This window comes from Azolla caroliniana, unplaced genomic scaffold (assembly GCF_043228905.1).
Source record: "Azolla caroliniana isolate FFs.n. ecotype wild unplaced genomic scaffold, voAzoCaro1.0.p SCAF_9, whole genome shotgun sequence".
NCBI classification, from domain to species: Eukaryota; Viridiplantae; Streptophyta; class Polypodiopsida; order Salviniales; family Salviniaceae; genus Azolla; species Azolla caroliniana.
Genome location: NW_028230444.1, coordinates 9,486,316 through 9,513,656, shown reverse-complemented (window position 1 = coordinate 9,513,656; position 27,341 = coordinate 9,486,316). Strand labels below are relative to the sequence as shown.

Genomic DNA, 27,341 nt, shown 5'->3' with positions numbered 1-27,341 from the left:
TCAGTAGAATTTGCTAGCCATATTCTCTTTTCTTGCTGCCACTCCATTGCTATTGAATACAAATTCCGCTGAATCTATAGATCAGAGTGTCAAAAACTCTTTGAGTGCTCCTCTCGCCATGATAAATGAAAAATCAGTAGCTGCCCCACCCCCTTAATCCGAATCAGACAAACCAAATAATGATTGAATTAGTCTTTCAAATTTGGATCATTATATGTTACGCTATAGTTAAATGTGTGTATGTAACCATAACTCCCTCGAAGTGATTTCCAACTGACATTGAGTTCACATGTCGATGACAAGGGAGTCATGCAAGGTTTAATGTTTAGCATGCCGAATGAATTTATTTTAGTAAAATGCAAGGTCATTTCCATGCCTAGGAAATCTAATAGAGAACCTAAATTTGTAATTGAAAAGACTTTAGGATACTCCAATTTGGCTTGAGTAATCTCAAATGTTGTTGCAATTATATTGAGGATTTCATCTACAGTATGTGACGCTACTATTAATAGTCAATCAGATGTATGGTTATGTGACATGCCTTATGTAAATATATGGTCCAGATAACAATAGTAGCCTCATTGATAGTTAATAGATCATCAAACAATGTGTAGTTGTGATTGAGGGGGAGCTTAAATACAGAGAACATGAATTCTTACTATCATCGCCATGCTTAGGCATCATAATGTTTTGAATGATTGTTTAAATTAATATTTTTACTTTATTCCTTTAATTTAAAACTTTCTGTTTAAATGTGTTTGAATGTATATAGGTATGTTTGTTTGTTTGTATGTATGTATGGTTTGATTGGTTGCTTGTATGTTCATATATTATATTTGTTTGATATAGGAAGACTCATTGGGTAGGGTTCTATCTCAGAGTAGCTGGTGAGCATATTTATCCCAAAATGTATTTGTACGAGTTCTTTTTAATTCCTGCACTTAGCTCATTTGTTATACAGCAATGGTGTTCCGATGCATCAAGTGCCACAACAGGGGCAATAGTACTCAAAAGACAATACTTGAGAAAGGTAAACCTGATATATTGACTGTAAGTTCATTAGTACGAGAAGAAAACACGACAAAATCCATCAAAATGTTTGTTAGAAATACCTGTCAAGCCCCAACATCTACTATGGATGTAAACATGGGTACTTCCTTAACTGCATGAAGTATCGATGAGATATTTTCCCAAACTATACAAATCATAAAAGATGACCAATTTTGTAAAAGGGATACCAAAAAAGACTTGCAGGTATGATGAGACATACCTCATGTAGCTTTTTGTAGTTCATTCCCTGTTTCAGAACGTCACTTATTGTTGTAGGCTTGGATAAGCTGGCATAATTTAAATGATGAATTAATGAAACTGATGAAAAAACTCACTGTCATACATAATTCATCGATCATAAGAAATTCTAGGTCTCTATCATTACGAACTACCAGTTGATCTTCCACACCAAGCAAAATATAAGGATGCCAAATGAGCCCAAGAACAACTCATATACTGTTGACTAATGAACTATTAGACATGCATGTGTTTTCAAAAAATGAGTGAATGTCATCATATCCCTTTCGACTATAAATCAGTGAATTCCATCCATCCCTGTATGATTGATTTCCTATTCTAAAAAATCACAAGATTTCAAGTAGGAACCACGATGCCCACTCCACAACACATTTAAATGTCAATAAAAAGTCCCATGGCTCTTCACCTTCTTTAACGTGTTGAGGAGTCACCATAGAGCGATCATAGGAATCCTGATGACAAAGGAAGCTGCAACTGCCATACCATCAACTAACCACTACACTCATGCCTATTACTTATGCACTTCATGCTTGTAAAACCATCTCAAAAATCATCACTGTTTTCCATCATGAGCAGTTGCATAGCTTGGATCTTTCTGTCCATGAACATTATTTGAGAAAAGAGACACCTGAACAAGATGATCCAAGCCAGATGTTAGCCCTGCCATATTTGAGTTTCTAAATGTTGACAAATTAGAGGAAGGTTCTTCTGAGTTCTTCCCTGACAAAAATCTCTTGCACATTGATGCCTTGTATACCGTTTCTGAAAGAGGAGGCTTATGTTTTACCGGTTTTGGATCTCGTATCACCAGAATTCTTTCTAGAGTTTCAGTTTCTATATCTGGTGAATCTATTTTACAGATGGGAATCCAAACCATTTTCCATTCTAACGCACCATCCTTAACTAGCAGGAAATGCAACAAATGCCTCATTAAAAGGCATAAGTACTTTAGTACAGAAATTCGCCACAAGAAAAAAATACCGATCCAAAAAATTGTTGACTCGAGTAGTTACCACCAAGAGGTATTATGTGAAGCTTGAAATGGATAGGTGACACAACTTGAAGGATAAGCAAGTTGCCATCCTGGATATTCTGAGCACAGTCAAATTCTAGCCAGACAACTGTGAAATTAAGTCTTCTACCTAATTGCATGTAGCTTAACCATTCCACTTTCCACATATAACCTTCCTCATCTTCTAATATCGCTTGTCCTTTTGGTCCTATTAAGTAGGTGATCACAAACATAACAGGAGTGCCTGCCACAATTTCAGATGAGATCAATTCAAAGAAGGCTTCAATTGTACCCCACAACATTATTAGTCCTCAAACTTAACAGTGTTTAAAATATGGTACAAAACCTTCTTCAACAGTTTCAATATCAATTGTAAATAATATCTGCACAAGAAAATGAAAACAGTAGTATAGAGCCATATTACCACAATCTTGGAACCTTTGACAGTGGACAGTGGATTTGGAACCTTGGGAAAAAATTGCATGGTGAACATTGTCAACTCCCATCTCAGCCTGCCTATACATATATGGAGGTCGAAGGCATATCATTCTTTGCATTTCTAAAGAAGACGTTGTATTACAGTAAAGAAACATACAACATGCTATAGCCCATGCTATGTGTTGGACATCATGAGATGTATTAACCTACAGATTAAACCAGTACAAAACGTCTTTAATTGGCATGAAAGGCAGTATGTACAACAACAAGTGAGGAGGGCTACTTTGCTAAACCGCAGAGTCAGCCAGAAGTGTGAAGCATACAGAGTCATGATCTAGACTAGGGATGGACAGATTATAAGGTGATTGAGCAACCCTCCCTGGTTATGCAATATGAAACAGAGGATTTCTCCCTTTCGGGGCTCATCAATACTGGGGCACCTTGGCACATATGGACACCTCGTTCCATGCAGACATACATCTCCTACAAAGATCATCAATGCACAGTCTCAGTAGTAGCAACTTCTGATTTCGAAGGCTATGGCATATTAAGCTTTTTAGAAAGAGAAGTAGAGAGAGGGAGTTTTTCAATAAGGAGAACGCAGATCAAAAAATTGCCCGAAAAATAGAGGCAAAAATCAAAGAAAAAGATATTGTCTAATTAAACAAGGAAAACCAGATTTCTGGTGCAAAACCAAATCCTTCTGATTCCAACAATAGCCCACACATGTCTAATATCTATTATGTCGGAGACCTGAAATATTACTGTCATATAAGCAGATAATATACACATCCGATAGTTATTTAACAGATGGTGTGAAGCACATTGGAATTGAGTTTATTATTTAAAAAAACAGCCCCCAGAGCACCAAAAAACGAAATAGAAATCTGACTAGAAAGGAAATTCTTAATCAAACATATTCTGCAACTAAAACATTTTCTTTAAGCAATACTGACTTTATGCATTGCCATATGTGAAATTTTGTCTCATCTTAGGAGAGCCACAATCCAGGTACATCACATCCAGTATCAGTCCAAGTCTCATCTTAGGAGAGCCACAATCCAGGTACATCACATCCAGTATCAGTCCAAGGAGAACTAAATGGCACTTCAATTGTAGTAAAGCACCCTAAATCAAATAGAGATTGCCCATTGGAAAAACACTAGATACTTTGACTGACCAAAACTAGAGTTTTTCCAACCAAGTGGAGAATTTCTTTACAGAAAAGAGAGATTGCTTTTCCCAAATCATCGGTAATACAAGATAAAATATACCATTTTTGCGATATATGAAAAGAAAGAAGCAGGATATAGCTTCAACAGATCAGTGAGGACGTCAGGCAGACCAAAAATCCTCTTCCCTATATCCCAAATCTTCGCCAAATCAAGGCCTGATGCGTCTCCAGCTTCGATCTTCTCTCCACGACTCTCTCTCTCTCTCTCTGTCTAAAATTTTCTGTTTAAATTTTCAAGCTTCCATAGCCCGCATCATAGTCAACCCTGAAATTTAAAACAAGATAGAACAGAAAATCAAGGAGCTAAAGAAAAGACTTCACAAGAAATTCTCGATGCAGGAGCTCGAAGTAGCTGGACACATATGTACTCTAATGCGAGACAGATCGGGAAAAAAGACCAAGACTCTATCACGTTTCGAACCCGTCCATCCACTCGAGATTGAAGGCTACACTGAGTCTTACTATGCCAAAGTTACCCCCAACAGATGAAAGTGGACATCTTGCTTTAAGCCGATGAACAAAAAGTAATCGAATCAGAAAACACATACAAGAGCTCACGAGAAACATTGAGCTGAGCTGAGCCGAGCCCACAAAACCACATCAAGTCATTGTGCCACGCCAAATCATCACACATGGAGATATCCCCGATGCCAAATCAAACATACCCAATATCAGATTTAGAGTCGAACTTTGGTGTATCAAATTTATATTTGATAGTGCATTATTTCTGGACTAGGTCGCGTGGTTTTTACGTCTTATGGGTTTTCTACGCTAAAATTTGTGGTGTATTTTTTTGGAAAAATAAAAAATGTAAAAAATTTTGTGGTGTATTGTGCATAGAGTTTGTTGTGTATCTTTCTTGTTTTCTTTTTAATCTTGCACAACATATTTCTGTTTTACATAAGTGTTTAGTGCTATTAAGTTTCAGATAACATTGTGCGTGCATTTATGGATAAAAAATATTTATAGATTTCATTATATGCAAGAGCAAAAATGCTAACTTACATGATAGATAGCAAAATAACAGGGAAGTAAAGTACAATGAGGCGTGACAGAAATAGACAGAGTTACATTTAGGGTACGAATCTATTAGACACCAACCATGCATACTTTTTACGTCTTGTTGAAAGTGAAAGGCCTCAGTTAATTAAGCATAAAATTACTAAATTGTTGATCATTGGATATTTGTTATATGCTCAACATATTCTTCGACCAGTATGAACAATTTGTTCAGAGATGAAAATCGCGAGTCAGGACTAATTCCTGAACATTGAGACAAGTAGACAGTTGCAACAAGAATCTATGCATCAAAACCAACTCAAAGCAACAAATAAAAAGATTCAGGCTAAGAGTAAGAGTAACCAATTGTTAAATATAAAAAAAAGGTAGTGGATTGATTACAGAATAAATAAGAAACTACAATCGGATATACCTACACACACAAGTTTTGACAAATATTCTTTGCTAATAACTACATTGTATTTGACCGTATTGATCACTTATGATCAAAAAGTAGCGTCCAAAAAAACGAACAAGCTTCTTTTTCACTCTGAAAAAAGTCCACTACAAGAAATAACAGACAAAAAACCAAACCCATCGATAAAACTTGATTGATTGCTTGAAGTATCTGTATTTCCTTCCCAGCCAGAAACAGAGGAATCATTTAGTCAACCTCTTCCATCTTGCTGCTTTCACCTTCAGCTTCTTCAACAGCCACATCCATTTCCTCTTCCGCAGCAACACTACTATCATCATCAATGCTGAGCCCAAGTTTCAACATGCGATGGATTCTGTTTCCAAATGTGTTCGGATCATCTAAAGAAAACCCAGAAGTCAATAGCGCAGTTTCAAACAGCAGCAAAACAAGGTCTTTCACCGACTTGTCATTTTTGTCAACATCAGCTCTCTTCCTCAGCTCCTCCATGATAGGATTCTCAGGATTGATCTCCATTGTTTTCTTAGATGACATGTAGCTAGACATACTGCTATCCCTCAGTGCTTGCGCCTTCATTATTCTTTCCATGTTGGCTGTCCATCCATACTCTCCAGTGACAAGACAGCATGGAGAATCTACAACACGATCAGACACAACCACCTTCTCAACCTTCTCACCTAGTATATCCTTCACAACTTTGCATAGAGGCTCGAATTTGCTTTTCAGTTCTTCCTTTCGCTTCTTTTCTTCGTCAGAATCTTCCAACTTCAAACCTTCCTTGGTTGCAGAGACTAGCTTCTTGCCATCAAATTCCTTCAATTGTCCAACTGCATACTCATCAATAGCATCAACCAGGAAAAGGACTTCATATCCTTTCTTTTTAAGCTTCTCCAAGAAAGGAGAGTTTTCAACAGCTTTCTTACTCTCACCAGTGATGTAGTATATCTCAGACTGCCCTTCCTTCATTCTTGTCACATAATCCTTCAGACTGGTCATTTCATCTCCACTCTTGGTAGAGTGATATCTCAAGAGCTCAGCTAGCTTAGCTCTATTCTGGCTGTCCTCATGAACACCTAATTTGATGTTCTTAGAGAAGGCTTCATAGAACTTGTCATAATCTTCCTTATTCTCTGCAATCTCAAAGAACAGCTCAATGCATTTCTTCACAAGATTCTTCCTTATAACCTTTAAGATCTTGTTCTGTTGGAGCATTTCACGTGAAATATTCAAGGGCAAATCTTCAGAATCAACAACACCTTTCACAAAGCTCAAATATTCAGGTATAATTTCTTCACAATTATCCATGATAAACACTCTGCGGACATACAATTTGATATTGTTAAGTTTCTTTCTGGTATCAAAGAGATCAAACGGTGCCCTCTTAGGCACATAAAGGACAGCTTTAAACTCTAACTGCCCTTCCACAGAGAAATGCTTCACAGCCAAATGTTCTTCCCAATCATTAGTCAAACTTTTGTAGAAGGCTGCATATTCTTCCTTTGTAATTTCCTCAGGCTTCCTCATCCATATGGGTTTCTGCTTGTTGACAAGGGACCATTCATGAGAAACTTCCTTAATTTTCTTCTTCTTCTTCTCCTTCTCTTTCTCTTCTTCTACGTCTTCAGCCTTCCCTTCCTCTTCTTCTTCTTCTTTAATCTTCTCCTCTTCTTCCTCATCATCAGACACCTCCTTAGTAGTTGTCTTCTCTACCCATAGAGAGATGGGGTAGCTAATGAATTCAGAGTGTTTCTTTATCAAATCCTTCAAACGCCTCTCCTCAAGGTATTCAAGCTGCAATGCATCCAAAACAGCATTAGAAAATATTTTTAAACCCCAAAAAGTAGCCAAAAGAATATACTTAGAACCCAGATATACAACACATACCTGATCCTCTTTCAGGTAGAGGGTAATCTTGGTTCCTCTTCCAAGAGGCTCTCCGTTGTCCTTTGTCACAGTGAACGAACCACCTGCTTGGGATTCCCAGATGTATTGATCATCATCATTGTGCTTGGTAGTGACAACCACCTTCTCTGCCACAAGATAAGCGGAGTAGAAACCAACCCCGAACTGACCAATCATACTTACGTCAGCACCTGCAGCAAGAGCTTCCATGAACTCTTTGGTGCCTGAGCGAGCAATGGTACCGAGGTTGTTCACAAGATCTGCATGTCGATTTTAAGTAACCAAGTAAGTACAATAACGGGAAACTTCAGCATTAAAGGCAAAACAAGAGTTCCCAAAAACGGAGAACATCATAGTTGGTGAGAGCAAAACTAGAGTTATTATTGTACGAACCTGCTTTGGTCATGCCAATACCACTGTCAATGATTGTAAGAGTGTTAGAGGACTTGTCAGGGACAATGTGAATGAAGAGTTCTGGTTGAGAATCGAGTTTGCTTTTATCCGTCAGACTCTCAAATCGAATCTTGTCCAATGCCTAAACAAAGGTTCAAACATACTTAAATTAGGATATAAATGACACGAACAACAACCGTATCATGACGTAGCATCATGAAAAAGATGGGATAACCATGCATCTAAGGGGAAGCGGTAGATGCAGAAAGGTGGAACACGCAAGCATCTAAGGGAAGCAGTAGAAATAAACGGCAGAAATCCTATCCTAAGAAAGCACGATGAACAGAAAACTGCAACAATGGACATAACCATGTATCCAAAGAAGTACGAAACAATGGCGAGTGAGGCGCGAATATCTATCCCAAGGACTCAAGTCTACGCACAAAAAACTCCAATGAGTTAACAAAGGAAACGAGCACGTGAAGTGAACAGAAAATTGCAAATATAAATTTATCAACATATAACAAACGGACATGAACAGTAAGGAAGTTCGACCCAGATTCCGAAAGACGTACACAGCATCAGCATGACAAGAGATAGAGATTGGAAGACGAGAAGAACGAAGAGGAAGTGGCATATGTACATACGATTTCCGTGGATACCAACGATTTGGACTGTGCAGACATAGATAATATGAAAAAGAAGAGGAGAAGATCAATGAAGAAGGCAACTTACATCGGAGGAGTTACTGATGAGTTCACGCAAGAAGATCTCCTTGTTGCTGTAAAAGGTGTTGATGATGAGGCTGAGGAGCTGGTTGATCTCAGCCTGGAAGGCAAAGGTCTCGGTCTCGGCCGCCATATCCAAAGAGCTTAGCAAGAGAGGAAACCCAGAAAAGAAGTAGCGAATAACAAACAGGAAAGGGATCGAAGAGACAGAAGTGTATTTAGATGGCGATGGATTCAGTGCTTGGGGAGGATATCAGTGCGCGCGAGTATATGCAGAGATCAGATTCTTATCGATGGAGATGCAGACAGGCGTGGAGCAAGAAGAGATTATATAGGGGAAGGGAGAAGAAGAAGAAGAAGAAGAAGAAGACGATGATGGAGGAGGAGAAGCCGAAGAAGCGAGAGATGTCTGGAGAGTTCTAGAATGTTCTGTTTCCTTTTTTCTCTCTCTCTCTCTCTCTCTCTATTTATCCCGCTCTCAAGTCGCTTCTCCTTTCTGGCCTTGTAGTTCCAATTATTTATATTCCTGTCCTCACCTTCCGTTTCCACGCGAGACCATACATATATAACTTATAAGAGAAGAAACCTTTCCCACGAAGAAGAAAAAGAGAGGATCCCCCCCACCCCCCCCCCCCCCGGGCCCCCACCACACACACACACACATAAGAGTGGGAAGTTTGTGTTGTTGTGTGTGTGTCTTAAGTCTTATACATACATACATACATATATATATCTCTGTCTCGAAGGTTTTCCTCTCGGTCACACTTTTCTCACCGTGGGTCTGCAACTTTTACTATCACGAGATAACACCTAATCTCTACGCATTGTCTTGGGATGTCCATTCTTGCTACACCTCCTTTCTCCAACATACATCTTCTTCTTTTTATCTCCATAAGATTGGGAAGTTTGTGTTCTTGGATTGAGGAAAATAGCTTGTTTGTCTCTTGAGAATTGTCTTGATGACTTTAATGGTCGTGAAGTCTTGAGAGGCCATGTCTATTACCTCACCTAATGTATAAAAGCCCCCCATTGATTTTGAGTAGATCAATGCTAGCCTTAGGATGTTATTCATACTTTTGCCTTGTGACTAGTTACATGATTAGTTCCCTTGCCCACGTTCCTCCTCATCACCTCCTATTTGCGCAAGCTCCTCCTCGTAATCCTATATCCCATCCCATCCTTGTCCTCGTCTTCCTTGATTGGGACCCTCTTTCATCCTCATCTTTCAATCCACTCTCATTTGCCACATTTGTTTGTCCACTCATTCGACATGAAGGATCTGGGTGTTCCTATCAAGGATCTGATTCTCCTTTACCACGACAACATGAGCAGTATTCATCTGGCTCGGAATCCGGTGTTCCACTCATGCACGAAGCATATCGAAGTGCACTATCACTTCATCTAAGAGCGCGTTCAGGTTGTATATGTCAACCTGCAATACATCACCACGAACCTTCAGGTAGCCGACATGTTCACAAAAGCCTTAAGAGTTGACAAGCTCATGCAATTCATGTCGGATCTTAGCCTAACGAGAGCCGCTTTGCTGAGCTTGAGGGGGAGTACAACAGAGTGCAATGCAGCAGTCAATCGAAGACGACCAAAGGAGTAGTCTAAGTAGCAGCACACCGACCAAGGGAAGTTGAAGCACGAAGACAAACAAAGAGGCTAATCAAACAAGGAGCATGAAGTAGTAAGACGAAGGAGAACAATCGACTAGTCGAAGCTGAAATAAGATAGTTGAAGATGGCTTTCCATCTAGACACAAAACCGAGGAATTCAAAAAGACAAAATGAGCCAAATAGTAAGATGACTTTCCGGCGACCGGAAGTTGTGTTTGAAGGGGCGTGTTGAGAGTCAAACCTAACTTCCCAAAATGGAATGGCTTTCACACTCGCAATGGACACTCTCGGTTCCGGCTTGTTTTGTAAATAGTAGAAATGGTAGTTGTCCTAAGTTAGTTGGTATTCAAACCAACCCTTTTATAACCTAGTCACCGTTGGATGTATTTTGTTTTGTAACCATTACCTGATTAATATAGCTTCTTGTTCTCTATCTCTAAGCTCTCTTTCTCTATGTTTGTCTTACACACACACACACACAGAGTTTTCTTCCACTGCACAAGATCACTTACACTCTCCATTTCTTTACATAAGAAAAGGTCTGAAGGAACATTTTGCCGAGCTATTTGTTGTACAATCCTAGATGAATGCAAAAGAGCTATCACCTTAAATAGCAGTAGGGTGTATCTTAAGGCTATAAGTTTCTTTATAACGGTGGATCGAACTCCAAAAGAACAAGAACGTAGAAGACATGCATATGCATCTACGAAAGGAATGCAAAATGCATAACAAAAGTGATCACCCACTGGACTACATAACCTCAATTTTGAACAAACATGTTTTGGAATTGTAGAGGATATCCATTAGATAAGGGGTTAGGACTAAGTGATGTAGCGCAAGGTATGGATGTTATATTTTTGGTTGAAACTTGGGAGCATGATGCAAAAAGTATACCGAAGATAGATGGCTACCTTATGAAATAGATATGGCCTCACTCTAAAGGGAGTATTGTTCGTGCAAGGATAACATGTATTTACCATGAGAGATAAGATATTTATATAACATTGTGTAAGTATGATAATTACAAGTGATACCTATGGATGGAGATTAATTTGGGGGGGAATTTGGGCAAAGGGAATATCGACATAGCCACATGCTACAATCCTCATAAAGAGTCAAACTATTATAGTAGATTTGGGTTGGAACGTGATGATCCTTTCACATATCTATGTCAAGAAATACTTGTTTTTTAGAAGCTTGGTAAAGTATTGATTATGGGGGGGCTTTAATGCTAGAGTTGGAAAATACCAAATACAAAGATATCTGAAGAAAATATAGTGAATCCTTGTTTATTACGTGACTCAAAGTATTGTATTATGACAGATTATGGAAGAATTCTTATGCATATACTTGATTGTCTTAAATAGTATAAATAGTTTTCCTTCGAGAAATGACTCACATGTTTACCAACCTCATACAGAGGAAGTGTTGTATATTATGTGTTTTTGAAGGCATGTGATCTATGCATGGTGAATGCATTGAAGATTGGTGCTCTATTCCCATACTCGGACCATAAGATCGTGTACTTGGACCTTACACTCTCACACTCTGGCAAATATGGTAAAGTGAAAGAGGAAATAAGATACATCATTCAACCTTGTTACAATAAAGCTATGGTATATGCAAAAGAAGTTGAGAACCATTTGCCAAAACTCTAATGATGTTAAAGAAAATTGGAAACACTTGAAAGATGTCATCCTTAAGGTAGGATATCAACACTTTCAAATGTGTGTTGGTGGATATAGAATATCTAGTTTCCCATGTAATTCTTGGTTTGATGAGGAATGTAAAATATATATATATATATATATATATATATATATATATATCAAACTATGTAAGTTTGCGAAAGGGGAAAGCAAATGGGTCATGGCATGAAACCAATATAAAAAGGTAGTGAGGAGAAAGAAAAGACAATACCTACAAATGCAAGAATGGAAAAAGAAAAGATTGTTTAAGTTGCAATTAGGCCTAACATGGAGACAACTCAATGGTAATAAGGAAGATATCAAAGGTGAATTTACAAATGAAGTGATGTTAGAATATGTACAAAGCCTAAATATGCATGAGGGAGTGACTCCTATGATTGAGAACATGAAACAACATGTAATACATCCATTGATCTTGAAGATGTCAATAAAGAAATAAAGAAGATGGTTAATGGGGAAGCAATTAATGTAACTCTCATTACAAGTGAGCTCTTAAAATGGACAATGTCAAGTACTCCTCATTGGATCAAGACCATCGTAGATCAAGTAACTAAATAAAGTTTGTCGAATGATTAGTTCATGAATTGGATTAAGGCAACTTTTAAAGTAGAAGATAAAAATAATGTCGAGCGAGCAAGCTCAACATGGGCCAAATTGGTTGAACAAGCTAAGAACCGGATCGGATGAAGACCGATCGGCTAGGCTCGGATCAGATCGAGGAGCCAGACCGGTCAGCCGGATCCACGAGAACCGGTAGGCCGTTAGAGGCCTATGATCCTAGCCTAGTAGATAGGCATATTTTTGGGAGTTAATGTCAGTCACTCAGTTATGAGCATTGAAGTACATGTCAGTACTTTTGTCAGTACTTTTAAGGACTTGTATAAAAGTGCTCTCAGAACACATTGTATGTACACACACTGAGTATTATTTTTGAAATTAAGTTTTTTAGTGTTCCGCTCTCTCTCTGTCTCTCTCGAGTTCTCTCTGCGTGTTCTCTAAGCTTTCCACTAATCCTTCGTTCTTTATGTTGCTATCCGACTGGGCGGGTTGTGTCTGTTAGCTTTCGCACGCTACTCGTTTCATGGTATTAGAGAGTGAGGGTTCAGAATCCTTTGTTGCCGACAAAGCGTACATACAAACCTAACCTAACACCAGGTAAAGAATAGAAAGAAAAATATACATGGACAGAAGCATGGCAAGCTCGTTTCCTACAGAAAAACTCGACCCAAGCAACTACACATCTTGATCGTAGAAGATGCACCAGTACCTGTTGGGGCACGACTACTGGAGTTACGTGGAAGGAGCAAATGAAGTAGCACCGGAACCGGCAGACAAGGACTTCCCGATGTGGGAGCAAACAACAAGCATAGTGTTGTAATGTCTTGCGTCCTGTGTGCACTGTAAAGAATCTAACTCTAATAGAGTTGAGTATTCAGAAGCGTAGTGTGTGTGTGTGAGAGAGTGAGTGTATAAGCAAGAGAAGGAAACAGAGAGAATAACCAGAAAATAAGAAAACACACAGTAGAGGGATGACAACTTATGCACTTAAAAGAGCTATATTAATTAACTAAAGATTATCAACAAAACAAAAATGGCCAAAGGGGGTTTTATATACAAGTCCTCAAGGGACTGCCATATTAAATGTGTTGGTGGAATCTAACCAAGATATCCACTTGAGTACAATTTTTCCATAAGAATATCTAATATTCTTTGACCACATTAACACTCGACAACTACACGGATTACAATAAATTGTGCTCACACACACTCAACAATTACACGGAGTACAATAAAGTGTGTTCACACACTTTTTCACACATCGTCCTTTTCTTCATAAGCACATGTTCACAAGACCCGACTGCAGTTGGTTGGACTACTAGACCGTGGTTTTCCCATTGTTCCTATGTACTCGATCTTGATCTAGCAATGTCGATATTGCCGATCCAAAATTTCAAGCTTGTCAAGGGTGCCTACAGGGTCGGGTTTATCTCTAACTTAAAAAAATCTGGGCTTTGGAAAGTCTTCCTCTAACTTGCCGGGTCAAGTTGGATTAGATGTGTCAGCCTTACTTTGTCGATCGCGGTCTCACTCTTCCTCTTGTATGGTGCTGATTCTCCATGTTTTCCTTTGTCTTTGTACTTGTACACTCCTCCAAGCTCAACATATCGAGTGGTCTAAGGCCTAGATCCACTGAGAATTGTCGTACCTTGTCGAGACCTAGTGCCTTAGTGAAAATATCAGCCACCTGCCTGTTGGTGCCAACGTATTGGAGGTCAATGTCGTCGACCATTATGCGCTCACAGATGTAATGATAATGCACCTCGATGTGCTTAGTCCGGGCATGAAACACCAGATTCTTTGTGAGCTAGATGCTGCTAAGATTATCGCAACGGATCAATATTGGCTTGTTCACCAATTTGTTGAAGTCTTTCAGCAATCTTTTAAGTCATATAGCTTCGCAAGTAGCTACAGTTGTGGCCCTATACTCCGTCTTAGTGCTTGATAGAGCGACTGTTGGTTATTTCTTGCTACTCCAAGAGATTGCTCGACTACCGAGTGAAAACATAAATCCCAAAGTGGATCGCCTATTAGATGCATTTCCTGCCCAATCAACATCCGTGAAGCCTTCGAGTCGAAGTGGTACTCCACGCTTATAGAAGATACTATAATCAAGTGTTCCACTAATATAACGTAACACTCGTTTAACACAATTCATGTGAGTGCCATGGGGGGTTTCCATGAACTGGCTAAGAACCCCGACCGGATAGTTGAGGTCTAGTCGGGTGATAGTTAAGTAGATAAGACTCCCAATTATTTTGCGATACTGTGTCGGCTCGCAGAATTTTCCAAAATCCGTAGTTAACTTCATATTTTGATCAAGGGGTGTTGAGATGGACTTACACTAGGTCATTCTGAACTTGTAGAGCAAGTTCAACACATTGTGTTGTTCTGAGAGTAGGAACCCTTATGGAGTTTGAATGACCTCGATGCTAAGAAAATAATGTAAGTCATTCAGATCCTTCATCTCGAACTTCTCTAAAAGCTACTTTTTAATCTTTTGTGTCTCGGTGAGGCTTTCTCCACCGATTTTGGGTTAGGCTTTCTCCGCTTCTCATCGAGTACATGCACAAATGCAATACTACCAAAAACCTTCATGCGCGAAAGGTCTGGCTTTGTCCCAAAATACTTCTCGTGAGGGGTGCTGTCATGGACACCCTCGGTCGTGCACCTATTGATGAGATACATAATTGTAATTGTTGCCTCTGCTCAACAGATATTGGGCATGTTCTTCTCATGCAGCATGGCACGTACCATCTCAAGAATTGTGTGATTCTTCCGCTTAAGAACACCGTTTTGTAGTGGTGTTTATGGGCAAGAGAATTCCCGGTGAATTCCCGGCAAGAGAATTCTCGGCGAATCCCAACGAAAATTAAATTGTTGTGGACATCGTCCACCTCTTCCTCGGCCATTCCTCCCCTGATTTCCACGACCACAACCGTGACCTCGACCGAGATCATCATGTGTATAGCATTTACCCATCAAATGTCGTGCTTTTCGACCGTGTATGGTTCTCCTCAACCATTAGCATGGATTGCAAGTCGAAAAAACTTGGGGTGTTCTCCCTTGTTATGGCAGTTCGAAATGAGCTATATTTTTGTGCAAGGTGGCCAAGGCAGATATGCACCATCTCGTCATCATCAATTGCGACATTGATGGAGCCAAGTGAATCGCATAAGTCTTTGATCCGGAGGGTGTAGTCCATCACAGACATATCCCCCTACTGAATATTGTTCAACTCCTGCCGGAGTTGAAGTTTTCTCGCTATGGTTGAAACCGCGAAAATCTTCTTCAAGTTTTTCCACGATTCTGATGGGGATTTCGCATCACGAATATAGCTTAACATGTGATCTTGCACACATGTTGCCAAACAATACATCACCCTACTGGCGCCTTGTTGCCATGTGGGGTAGTTGGGATTTGTACTATTGGGGGTTGTTTCTTGAGCTCCCTCGATATAACTCTAATACCCTTGCCCAACTAGGTATTGATGCATCGTATATTCCCAAGATGCGTAGTTGTGCCTGTCCAACTTCTCTGTTGGAAGTGCACTACCCATATGTGCATTCATTGTTTTGATTTAGCTTGATTCGTATGATCTTGTTAATGTGAGCCTCTTGTTGTGCAAAACTGTAGTGACGATAACAGGTCTTAAAATAACGTCTCTAGTTGCTCACACAGTTTCAATGGTAGAGCTTAGTGAAGGATCTCTAACCCTCACGCTCTGATACCATGTAAAGAATCTAACTCTAGTAGAGTTTAGTATTCAGAAGCGTAGTGTGTGTGTGTGTGTGAGAGAGAGAGAGAGAATGTATAAGCAAGAGAAGGAATTACAGAGAATAACCAGAAAATAAGAAAACACACAATAGGGGGATGATAACGTATGCACTTAAGAGAGCTATATTAATTAACTAAAGATCATCAATAAAACAAAAATGGCCAAAGGGGGTTTTATATACAAGTCCTCAAGGGACTGCCATATTAAATGTGTTGGTGGAATCTAACCAGAATATCCACTTGAGTACGATTTTGTCATAAGAATATCTAATATTATTCTTTGACCACATTAACACTCGACCACTACATGGATTACAATAAAGTGTGCTCACACACACTCGACAACTACACGAAGTACAATAAAGTGTGTTCACACACTTTTTCACACATTGTCCTTTTCTTCATAAGCACATCTTCACACAAGCTGAGCTTGATTCTCAACATGCACAATTAGATGTTGGGCTACATCAAAGAGGCGAAAACACTGAAGGAGGCTTGGGAAAATCTAAAAAAGATTTTTGCCACAAGGACCAAGGCTCGGAAGTTGCAGCTCCGGCAAAAGCTCAACAATATCTCATTTCCATGTTCTTGATACCTTGCAATAACAATAGACCAAGAAACTACAGTTTTAACTCTTAGCCCATCAAACAGTTTATATGCATCTGATAAACTTCCACATGTTGCATTCATATAAACTAGAATGCTTCCAATGAGCACATCCAAGATGATGCGTAGTTGAGTATTGCAATTTGGTAGTAGGATTCAATTTTCAAGTTGCTGCTTGAGTACATGGTCCTGCATTTTTAACCCTCACAATTTGGTAGAAAAATTCAATGTCAAATTGCTCCTTAAGTATATGGTCTTGCATCTTTCACTGTAGCAATGTGGTAAGGATTCAGTATTCAAATCACAGTCTGACCTCGCCTTGTTAGCATCACATTGCATTGCATCAAATTTCTTTTCTGGGACACCTTAGCATACCCTTCCCTGTCAAGTGCTTTAGTTTTCAAACATTGTGAGCCCATCACAATTGTAGTTTACCTTATTCACAAACAATATGATTTTCCTTCAACATCGCCTTCGACATCGCTTTTAAGAACACAACCATTTGAAGTTATGAAACCAAAACTCTTTTGGTTTTCAAATGTGCTTGAGACAAAAACAAAACTAATTGTGGCAAATAAAAAACCAGAATTCTAGCACACTAGATATTTCATGTAAATAGATTCCAGAAATGTCTCCGCATAAACAAACTTTAACTTCATGAATCAGACTTTTCACATCCAGAACAATGTTCACATTTTCACCAGAACTTTATTTGGTCCCTTCACATCCAATCTCCCTCCATCATACATATTTGACAGAGAAATGTAAGGTGCTGCATCTTTAGGTTCCATGTTCATGGCATGATTCATTGCAAACAATCCTTTGATACCATCACCGTGTGCCTTGCATGCACCAAGAAAAGTGTTCCAAACTTGAGCATCAGGCACTATAGGCCTGCTGAAAATAAGGTCTTCTGCCTTAGCTAACTTTCCAAATCATTCAAAAAGATCGATCCTACAACCATCGAGTTGAATGCTTGATGAGATTTGAAAATTTATAACACTTGTCTCAAACCAATCGAGGCCTTCTTCCAATTAGGCTTCATGAATGCATGTGGAAAATATGCTCAGAAAGGTGACTTGATCATGTGCGATCATTTCCTTTTGCATATGTTACAGCTCTGGCAAGAGCTCAACAATATCTAGCAAGAGGATATGTTGGTCGCTGACTACACCACCAAAATAAAGGAGATATATGACGCCATGGGATTCATCAATGTGACGGTGGATGAAGATGAGATGGTACATATCTGCCTCGGTGGTCTAGCGCAGAGGTACATGTCAATCCGGATGGCAATATGCACATGGGGGAAGCCATCGTCCTTCTTCGACTTAGGACCACTCAATCAAAGAACCAGATGTTGTACACAGAGGCGGATCGGCCCCCTGGGCGTGGCAGACGAGGTGGATTGGCACGCAATGGTGGTGGCTGATAAGAGCAGGAAAGAAGGCATAGAGGTGGTGCCGACAGTAGTTCTGAACCCTCCACAATCAGGGGTAGTCATGTTGGACAGAAGGGGAGACTCATGAATGTTTTGCACGTCCCGATAATTACAAAGAACTTGGTGCCAGTCGGATAGATCGTCGACCAAGGAATGCAAGTTCGATTCACCCACCTCAGGTGCTTCATCGAGGAACAGGGCAAGATTATTGTGCAAGGGCGTCGAGAAGGGAGGATGTTCATCCTCGACACCAATGATGTTGGCACTACTCTATTTGCAAAAGGGCAAAAATTTGGTTCAAACATCGACTTGTGGCATAAGCGGATAGGCCACGTCAACTATCAGAGGCTTCAAGAACTACAATTGAAACAAGTAGTGTTCGGATTGCCAAAGTTTAGTGGCCGGAAAGCCCAAGTATGCAAGCTAGGGAAGCAACACCGACGTCTATTCCCCAATGAGTGAAACCGGAGCCAAAACAAGCTCGACTTGATACATTCGGATGTATGGGGACCGACACAGAACATGAGCTTAGATAGGAGTCAATACTTCATCTCCTTCATCGACGACTATAGCCAACATACATGGATCTATCTCATTGAGAAGAAAAGTGAAGTCTTTGACTGTTTTCAGAACCTTCAAAGTTTAGTCGAAAGGGAAATAGAGAAAAAGATCAAGTGCCTACAGTCGGATGGCGGAAAATAATACTTTTCCGGCCAGTTTAACTATTACCTACAACAAATGGGAATTCGACGAGAATTGAGTTGTTGATATACGTTGGAACAGAACATCGTAACCGAGAGGAAAAATTGGTCAATTGTGGAAACGACACGACAATGCTAGAGGAGAAGAGCATGCCTAAATTTTACTGGGTTGAAGCTGTTTGAGCTGTATTTTGTGCAAAAGCCGTACTTAAGACACCAAAGGGTGTTCAACAACCTAGCATATGTGCATGTGTCTAGTGAGAAGAGGAGAAAGTTGGACCAAAGTCGGATAGATGCATACTATTTGGCTACTCAAAGGAGCAAAAGGGGTACAAGTGTTATAACCCCCGAACAAAAGAAGTTTGAGTAAGTTGCGATGTTGAATTCAACGAGTCGGCAACCTGGTACTCCCTATCGACTCCGACTCCGACTCTTGACAACTACGACCACCCGATCACTGAGGATGAGGCCAATGAGCCCAATATGATTTGGGAGGAAGAAAAAGAAGACATCGGAGCTCTAGAAGAGAGTTTGATCTCATTCTGGCTAATAGGCGGATTGAGGGACTAAGTCGGAACGACTAGTCGAATGATGAGTCGACGAGTATTGGAGACTCGGTCGTGCACTCCCCGCACAAGGAACCAAGGAGACGGTACACGCATAAGGAAAAAATGAAGAAGAAGATGTCATAGTACGACATCGACAAAGAAGAGTCGGATCAGAGTGAGTCCAACACCAGAAAGAATGAAGACGGACCTTCAGAAACAAAGTCCAAGTCGGCCAAGAGAGCCTTAAAATCAGCAAATCAGAAGCTACGCCGATCTACCCACCAGAAGAACCCCCTCATGCGGTATGGATATAATGAGTACATGGCGCACCATTATGCTTACATGCCAAAGGTGGCGGAAGTGCGTGAGCCGGAGAGCTACACAGAAGTGGCAAAAGATGTGAATTGGTGTACTGCTATGGAGGAAGAAATGTGGACACTTGATGCCAATGACACATGGAACCTGGTTGATCCCCCCTGACACTTCAAACCGATGGACTACAAATGGGTGTATAAGATGAAGTATAATGTCGACAATTCAATCAACCAGTACAAGGCCCGACTGGTGGCCTAGGGATATGTGTAGACCCACATAATCGACTACGATGAGACCTTCGCATCGGTCGCGAAGATGACAATGGTGCTGGCAATTGCAACGGAAAGGGGGTGTGGCATCTCCACCAAATGGATGTGAAGAATGTGTTTCTTCAAGGTGACCTTGAAGAACAAGTGTATATGGTCCAACCCCCCGGGTTTCAGTCGAAGATGAACAAGTCGACAGATCGACCTCAAGTTGAGCTTGAGGGGGAGTGTTGAGCGAGCAAGCTCAACATGGGCCGAATTGGCTGAACAAGGCGAGGGCTGGATTGGTGAGTTGGATCCACGAGAATCGATAGGCCGTTAGAGGCCTACGATCCTAGCTTAGTAGATAGGCATATTTTTGGGAGTTAGTGTTTGTCGCTCAATTATGAGCATTGATAAGAGGCCCACAATGCATGCCAAGTAAGTGTATGTTTATGGGTTCTTTATTTCAATTGTTGCTACCCGTACATACCACCAATTTTAACTTGCTAGATATCGTTACGAAGCTTGTTGCTACGAGTACATACTTACCAATTTAAACTTGCAATATATACTATATATTCTTGCGAGACGAAACGAGACGAAGTGTCTTGTGGTCTGCGGCCCAACAAATAGATGGCCAGGACAAATACACGCCTCATCCCGACCATTCATTCCATTACGTGTTCATTGACGTCACCTCCACGGACCACAACCTTAAGCTAGCTCTCTCATTATGCTAATAATTTGTAATCAAAAGTGTCTCATGGGCCAAATTTGGTCTTAGAAGACGTTTATAAATTACATACATATTTCTTTCTTTCTTTCTTTCTCTCTCGATCGACCGTTGGTTTGTCATATGCAACCAAAAATTGAAAGATACACAGAGAGCATTCGAAATCTCTTTCCCTCCCAAACACACAGACGTGTACACGCTCTCGCAGAAGAAGAAGAAGAAGAAGAAGAAGAAGACGCAGATCCTTCTCTCTCTACGCCGCATCAGAAGTAAGTACCGTCCTTCCTTCCTTCCTTCCATTCACGCATCAGAAGTAAAGCACAGTTGTGGAGGCAAAATTTCTGTTTTTTATGGCAGCAAATTAGTTGGTTTTAGCAGTTGACATGGAAGCCTTCATTGTGCCCAAATATGGATCTCGATCTATAAAACCTGTAAGCAAATTTTGCAGAAAAGAATTGCTTCAACAAGATGACATGAAAAATTAAATTCCTCTAAAATTTATAGTTTTCCAGGTAAAGATTCCGAGGGCATTTGTAGAAAAAGTTTGCTTCAACTAAATTCAATGGAAGCTTAGATTCTGCCAAAAATACAGTATAGAGGTCAAAGATCTGCTAAGAGACTTGCATGATTTTTTCCCTTTTCCTTAACAAGATGGAGGAAGCCTACTACAATGCTTTGGATTCATCACCAGACGAGCTATTATGCTTAGTGGTCAGGTATAACTCCAGACCTAATAAAGCTTCTCTAAAGGCAGCCATCCATAGGAGCTCCAAGGATCAAGCCATACGACTATGTGGATCTCTCTCTGCATTTTCTGACCTTCAGGTTCAAGCTTTTCAGAACCTTGACAACTCTCAATATGAGAATGACATTGATGAATTCAAGACACCTTCTCCGAAAAGAAAGAGAAGACGAAGAGCTTGCAATATTTCTTCCTTAGCTTCTTCTCCAGAGAAAGGTAGAGGTAGGATAAACAGGAAAGATTTCATTTTGTCTAATCTGAAGGCATGTGCGACGGTAACTCATCTAGCTCTCTGTCATCCTAAAAAGGCTTTTCAGCCATGCGATTTGTTTCCTACAGTTCAAACCTTACACGATCAACTTGTTTTCTTCGAAGATGACATCGAGCTACAAGACATCATTGCAACATTATGTGAAACATGGTGGAAAGATCATCTTCCTGGTCGAGAATCACTCATTGCACAATCTCTTCCTTTTTTACTCTCTAAATCCTTAGAAATTGGTAGAAAGGCTCATGTGCATCGAGTCTATAACATGAGGGAAGCTTTTACACTCTTCGATTTCATGGATGAGAGCATAGAAGATCTCAAACACCTTCTAATGAGATGTGTTCTTACACCAGCATATCTCCGTTCAACTGATGGTTGCCGATTCATCACTTTCCTATTCAACATCAATGGTCAACTCACCAAAGAGCTCATAGTGATCGTAAAATCTCAAATCCCTTTTGGAAGGAAGTCTATTCTTGAAGCGTATGGTGAGATACTGTTCCGAGCATGGAAGACAGCAAGTGATAATTGTAATCGTGATATAATTGAAGAGTTTTGTATGCAAAGTTTAATTGAAGGTGCTGTCTATGCTTCCTCTAAAACATTAGCATCTTCAATCCGTAAGATCTTGGTATCATTTACTGCACAAAGGACACAAGAAGGTGTGGAAGCTCTTCTTTTCCGTCTTCAAGAACCTATACTATTCAGGTCCCTACAGGTACATAGTTTTCTTGCTGTATATATTTCTTTGATTGACAAACCGACTTATTTGTAGGGTTTTGTGAATGCAGCTTAATTTTTATCCATACTTTTGGTTAGGCGTTGAAAGGGAAATATTTGACCTTTTTACTATTTTTATTAACACTGGTTTTGTGAAGTTTAGCTATTGAAAAGATACTGTACAGCCTGCATTCATAATAAAAAAATAGTTGGTGTACCTTTATTTATGAATTTAAATTAATTGGAAAAGAAGTTGTAGGTTTTTTTATCTATGGACAAATAGCTGGAATACAATTTGAGCTGGGAGTTCCTGTTGTGATAATTTGTTCACTTCTAAATCCCCTTGTTCCTTCGTTATTCTAGTTCGTTTGCAAATAATAGCCATTGCATCACATGCTGATATATATGTGATGTCTTGTACAACCAATATTTTTTTTGCTTGATTGGACAGGTAGCTAACTCGAATGTGCGTCGGAATGCATTACTTTTGCTGATCGATATGTTTCCTTTGGAAGATCCGAATGCTTCAAAAGAAGAGAATGGCATTCTGTTAGATAAACAATTTGTTTTCTTAGAGAAGTTATTAACCGATCCATGTCCGGACATAAGAATCACGGCAGTTGAAGGTGTCTGTCGGATCCTTAGGTTGTTTTGGGAGGTGGTATCACCTACTACGACTGTGAAGCTTCTTTCTAAACTAATTGATGAGACATCTCTAGATAAGTCCAATGCTTCTGTTAGGTGTGCTGTCCTGCAAGGCATTACGTATTTACTAGATAATCCAGCTAGCCATGAATTGTCAAAAGCTCTTCTCCCACGTCTAGGGTCTTTGTTTTCTGATTGTAACCTTGCAGTGAGAATAGCAATTGTGGATATGCTTCTTGCAATTAAAGGCATCCGTTCGATCCCATTCCTCAAGGTATACGATCCTTTGTTCATTTTGCGATATAATCTGGAATTGATTTGTGAACGAAATTGAATGATCACATTGTTTCCAACACGTCTTGAGAACAGAATAACAACAATAACAACATTCGTCTGAGGGGATATCATCACTATTTGATCCTCTGGAAGACAAATAATTTTGATCTTATATACTCCTTAGTTAATTTGCATAGCATCACATTTGCACATTGTGGTGGAAATTGGTCTTTGCTCTCTTAGTGATTTATTTTGCTTCAGGTTGTAGGTTTGGAAACACTATTATCTGCTCTTGAAAGTGATAAACCTCCACTTGCAAGGCGTCTTACCAGACTTCTTATTCCATCTTATTTCCCTACAAAAGTCCCAGTTGCTCAAGCATGTAATCGTTGCATTGCATTGGTAAAGAGGTCTCCACATGCAGGGGCAAGATTTTGTGAATTGGCAATGATGGAAGGTGCTCCTCTATACTCACTATTGGAACTTGTGAAGTTCTTTGTTGCGCAATTAATCTCTCTGAACGGGTTAGATGTTGAAGGAAGAGAAGGTATATTTCTAGCCTTAAGTAAGCTCTGCCATAGTCTTGCAAATGAGAAAGAACTCAAGACGCTATTGGGTACTCTTCTCACAAGAGAAACTTTGAAGTCGTTACTAGTTAATGCTACTACTTCTGCATTGCGAACCTCTATTGTGCAGTTGGTCTCTCTTATGACTCCAAAAGATGTGCCTGAACTCTTTGAATATTGTAGTCATCTGGTAATGAACTCTGCAAATGATTCTCTTAATCCTTTGGATTGTAATGAAGCAAGAGCTGTTCACTCTTTGATGTTGGCATGGGGAGGTTTCAATGATCTTATTAATGCACTCATCCAGATTCTCATTCAAGTTGCTCCCAGAACATCAGATTCAATGATTCACTTGTCATCAAGCACTGGGAAATCATTAAAGAGAACTAGGTCTCAAAGCAAGGGTAGCAAATCTCCTTGGACAAATTCTATGAACAAAAAATGTAATTCAGCAAGAGGAAAGAAAATAAGTAGTGTTTCAGAAGGTGAGCAGTCTATCAAGAATCTCGAAAGTGCTATCCGAGCAGCATGGCATGTGGATAACCTCTTGGAAATGGAAGAAACAAGAAATGCCCTTCTCGCCCATGAATGTATTCCTGTTTTGGTCTCAGCTCTAAAGAACACAGCTGATTCTGTTATGCATAACAACCTAGATTGTCAGGTTTCGGACTACTTAAAAGTATCTCCGATTAGAGCTTATACAGGGCTTACAATCCATATGACTCTTTCAAAAAGAAGTGGTAAAAAAGTAGCTTCTAATTCTACTTCAGAAGAGCAGCTAGTAAGTGACGATGGCATTCATTGGTGTATGACTCCCCTTATTTCTTTGATTAGTGGGAAAGCTCAGAAACATCCCTAAATTTTCTATATTTCTCCAAATGCCCCAAAAGTTTCATTATTTTCCCTAAATGCCCCTAGACAAGCCCCTAAAGAGAGAGAGAGAGAACGGGATGGGTTTGCTCATGTAATTGCTATCTCAAATAGCTCATATCATTGAGAAAACTGGTTCGAACGTGACCATACATTGGTGAAGTAGGAAATATACATTCTCAAAGGGGGATTGACCATGGGCTCAGGAAATAGCAAAAATACAAGGGCATTCGAGGAAATAAATGAAAATTCAGGGATGTTGGGCATTTTCTCTCTTTTTTTTAATGTTGAAACCTCAAGCTTATGTAGTGCAAACTTGTGCATCAGGATACTACAAGTGTTTGCAAAGACGTGATTGATTGGTCTATGGGTCTGCAAAATTTCTTGGTTCCAAGCAGTCCAATAGCAAATATAGAAAAGAAAATCAAACATACAAAGAGCTTAAGATCTCGACAGAGAGAACCACTGACCGACATATCCAATAATACCACCTGTGGTAACTATCTGTAAATATGCAATATGCATTAGGAGAAAACAAACTTTTAGAAGATTCATTCGGGTTCTAATCTGTGTAAATCTATGTAAAATGCAGATGATTCAAGCTCTTGTAGCTCATCTGAGGTTGATGTGTTCTTAAGCAGAATTAAATTATCCAATGCTTCACTAGAATGTTTGTCACATTTCTTTTCTCTTAACTTGGTGAAAGATAACACTATTTGGGAGTCTTGGTCAGAGCTCATAATGAAGCTATTACACTGGACTATGGACTGGCTGAAATCTTGGGAAGGGGAAGAATTCAAAGGTGGAAAGAAAGAATGCAGCTCTAAATGGAAAGATATGCAGTCATGTGTTAGAGACGCAGCTACTCATGGTGCAAGAATGCTTTATATAAGCCTAAGGAATGACACTGGACGGGCCATACAATATTCAGAAATAGCCAATGATCTTCTAGATCTGCTCATGTATAGCGATGCTTTCTTCGGCCCAAAGGCAGCAACATCATTCTTGGTTTCTATCAAACCTTGGATCCCAGACATTTTTATAAGCATATCATCTTCAGTTAAAGCTATGGCTAAACCTATGGATGCTTCTCTTCATAGCTTTTATGCTTTTTCTAATGATCAGATTGGTAAGAGATTATTGAGGCCATGGGTTGCAAGTTTCACCAAGTCTGCCTATGAAATAATGAGAAGTGCTGAAGCCAAAGATAGAGAGGAAGAATCAAGAACTTCTCAAGAAGAAGGGAGTTCAGCTAATACTAAAAGAGATAAAAAGTCTTGTTTTTCCATACAATTTCTCAATGAAGTGAGCAAGCTACTCAGAAGGGGAGATTCAATGATTTTAGAGGGCATATCATCACTCTTTTTATGGCAAGCTCTTATGTCGTTGAAGGTGGAAGACTATTCCAACGCATTGGGTGCGTTAGACATTGTTTATACAAGGTTATTATCACCAAGGAGGTGCTTGAAAATAACACTTTCCCAGACTAATCAAGAGGTTTGTGAAGAGATAAATAAGCAGATTGATGGAAGAATGGAAGAGGGGATATCAAATAGTGAGGATGAGCAAAAGAACAAGATAATGCAGAGACTTAAAGAACTTGTTAAGAACCTCCTAATGATAGCTAGTGAAGCTTGATGATGTAGCTAACTGCTATCTTTGTTAATGTTTTGTTCTCTCTTTTCTTTTTGAGGTTTTGGAATATGAATAGAACATCTTGTTCATTTCATTCTCTCAATGGAAATTCTTCTCTCCATGTAAGTAGCAGCAAACCTTTCTCTCTTTAAACATGTATAACTATAATGTTATCTCTACGTAACAATGCGCTCATTCAATATTCAAGAACAACGTTATCGAGTGGCAGGTTGCTGAAATCGGGAAGGATTTTCTCGAATTAAAAAGAAAAAAACCATCTCACCGTACCCCTCCAACACGTGTTGATTACATAGTGAGACGGAGACGGTTGTGATGGTGAACAAGGTTAACTATTCTTCTTGACTAAAAGAAGGGGAAAAATAAATGGATCAAGAAAAAAATCAATTGAAAACGAAAGCACTCACACTGTTCTATGTAAAGTTGTAGTCCGGAGCATTAAAATACATAAAAACCACAGGCCCGGGTGTTCTGAAGAGTATTGGTGTGAAGGATTATTGATGACACCAATGGACTCACTCTCACTGCATTAGTAAAGCTAGTGAGAGATAATTTCATGTGATTGATTTCCATAGAATATTATGTCTTTGATGATTATGGTACATGTATTTTGTTAGCAGGATAATTAATAGGTTATGTATTTTGAATTGCTTTTGATTGTATTCTTTACCATGGCCCTCACACCACAATATTGAGCTATTTGAAAGTCTGTCGACTCTCTTCGTGAAGATCTTTTGATTGATGATCATATAATACCGTTTTGATGCAATATATTTTAGTCATCCCCCATTGTAATACAAGTATATTTATGGGATGATACGGTCTAAGTTTTATCTAGATTTAGTCCAAATTGGATTGATGATCATATAAAACCGTTTTGATAGAATATCCTTTAT

At 39.5% G+C, this 27,341-nt stretch overlaps 3 protein-coding genes across 3 annotated transcripts; 1 reads left to right on the top strand and 2 right to left on the bottom strand.

Moving 5' to 3' along the window:
* Positions 1-1,007: 1,007 nt before the first annotated feature.
* LOC147860129 (uncharacterized) lies at positions 1,008-3,788 on the bottom strand. Its single transcript, XM_087324557.1, has 4 exons — positions 2,290-3,788; positions 1,866-1,936; positions 1,271-1,337; positions 1,008-1,112 (listed from the first exon to the last, which is right to left on the bottom strand). The coding sequence occupies exons 1-4, from the start codon at positions 2,620-2,622 to the stop codon at positions 1,008-1,010; spliced, it is 576 nt and encodes a 191-aa protein (XP_087180683.1). The 5' UTR covers positions 2,623-3,788.
* A 1,579-nt stretch (positions 3,789-5,367) lies between these two features.
* Positions 5,368-8,644, bottom strand: LOC147860128 (heat shock protein 81-1-like). The gene is made up of 4 exons (XM_087324283.1): positions 8,458-8,644; positions 7,723-7,864; positions 7,312-7,589; positions 5,368-7,218 (listed from the first exon to the last, which is right to left on the bottom strand). The coding sequence occupies exons 1-4, from the start codon at positions 8,581-8,583 to the stop codon at positions 5,656-5,658; spliced, it is 2,109 nt and encodes a 702-aa protein (XP_087180409.1). The 5' UTR covers positions 8,584-8,644; the 3' UTR covers positions 5,368-5,655.
* Positions 8,645-21,025: 12,381 nt separating this feature from the next.
* On the top strand, positions 21,026-26,548 carry HEB1 (ARM repeat superfamily protein). The gene is made up of 5 exons (XM_087324457.1): positions 21,026-22,433; positions 22,887-23,354; positions 23,618-24,703; positions 25,120-25,288; positions 25,385-26,548. Exons 1-5 carry the CDS (start codon positions 21,330-21,332, stop codon positions 26,428-26,430), a joined length of 3,873 nt encoding a protein of 1,290 aa, XP_087180583.1. The 5' UTR covers positions 21,026-21,329; the 3' UTR covers positions 26,431-26,548.
* The last annotated feature ends 793 nt before the right edge of the window (positions 26,549-27,341 follow it).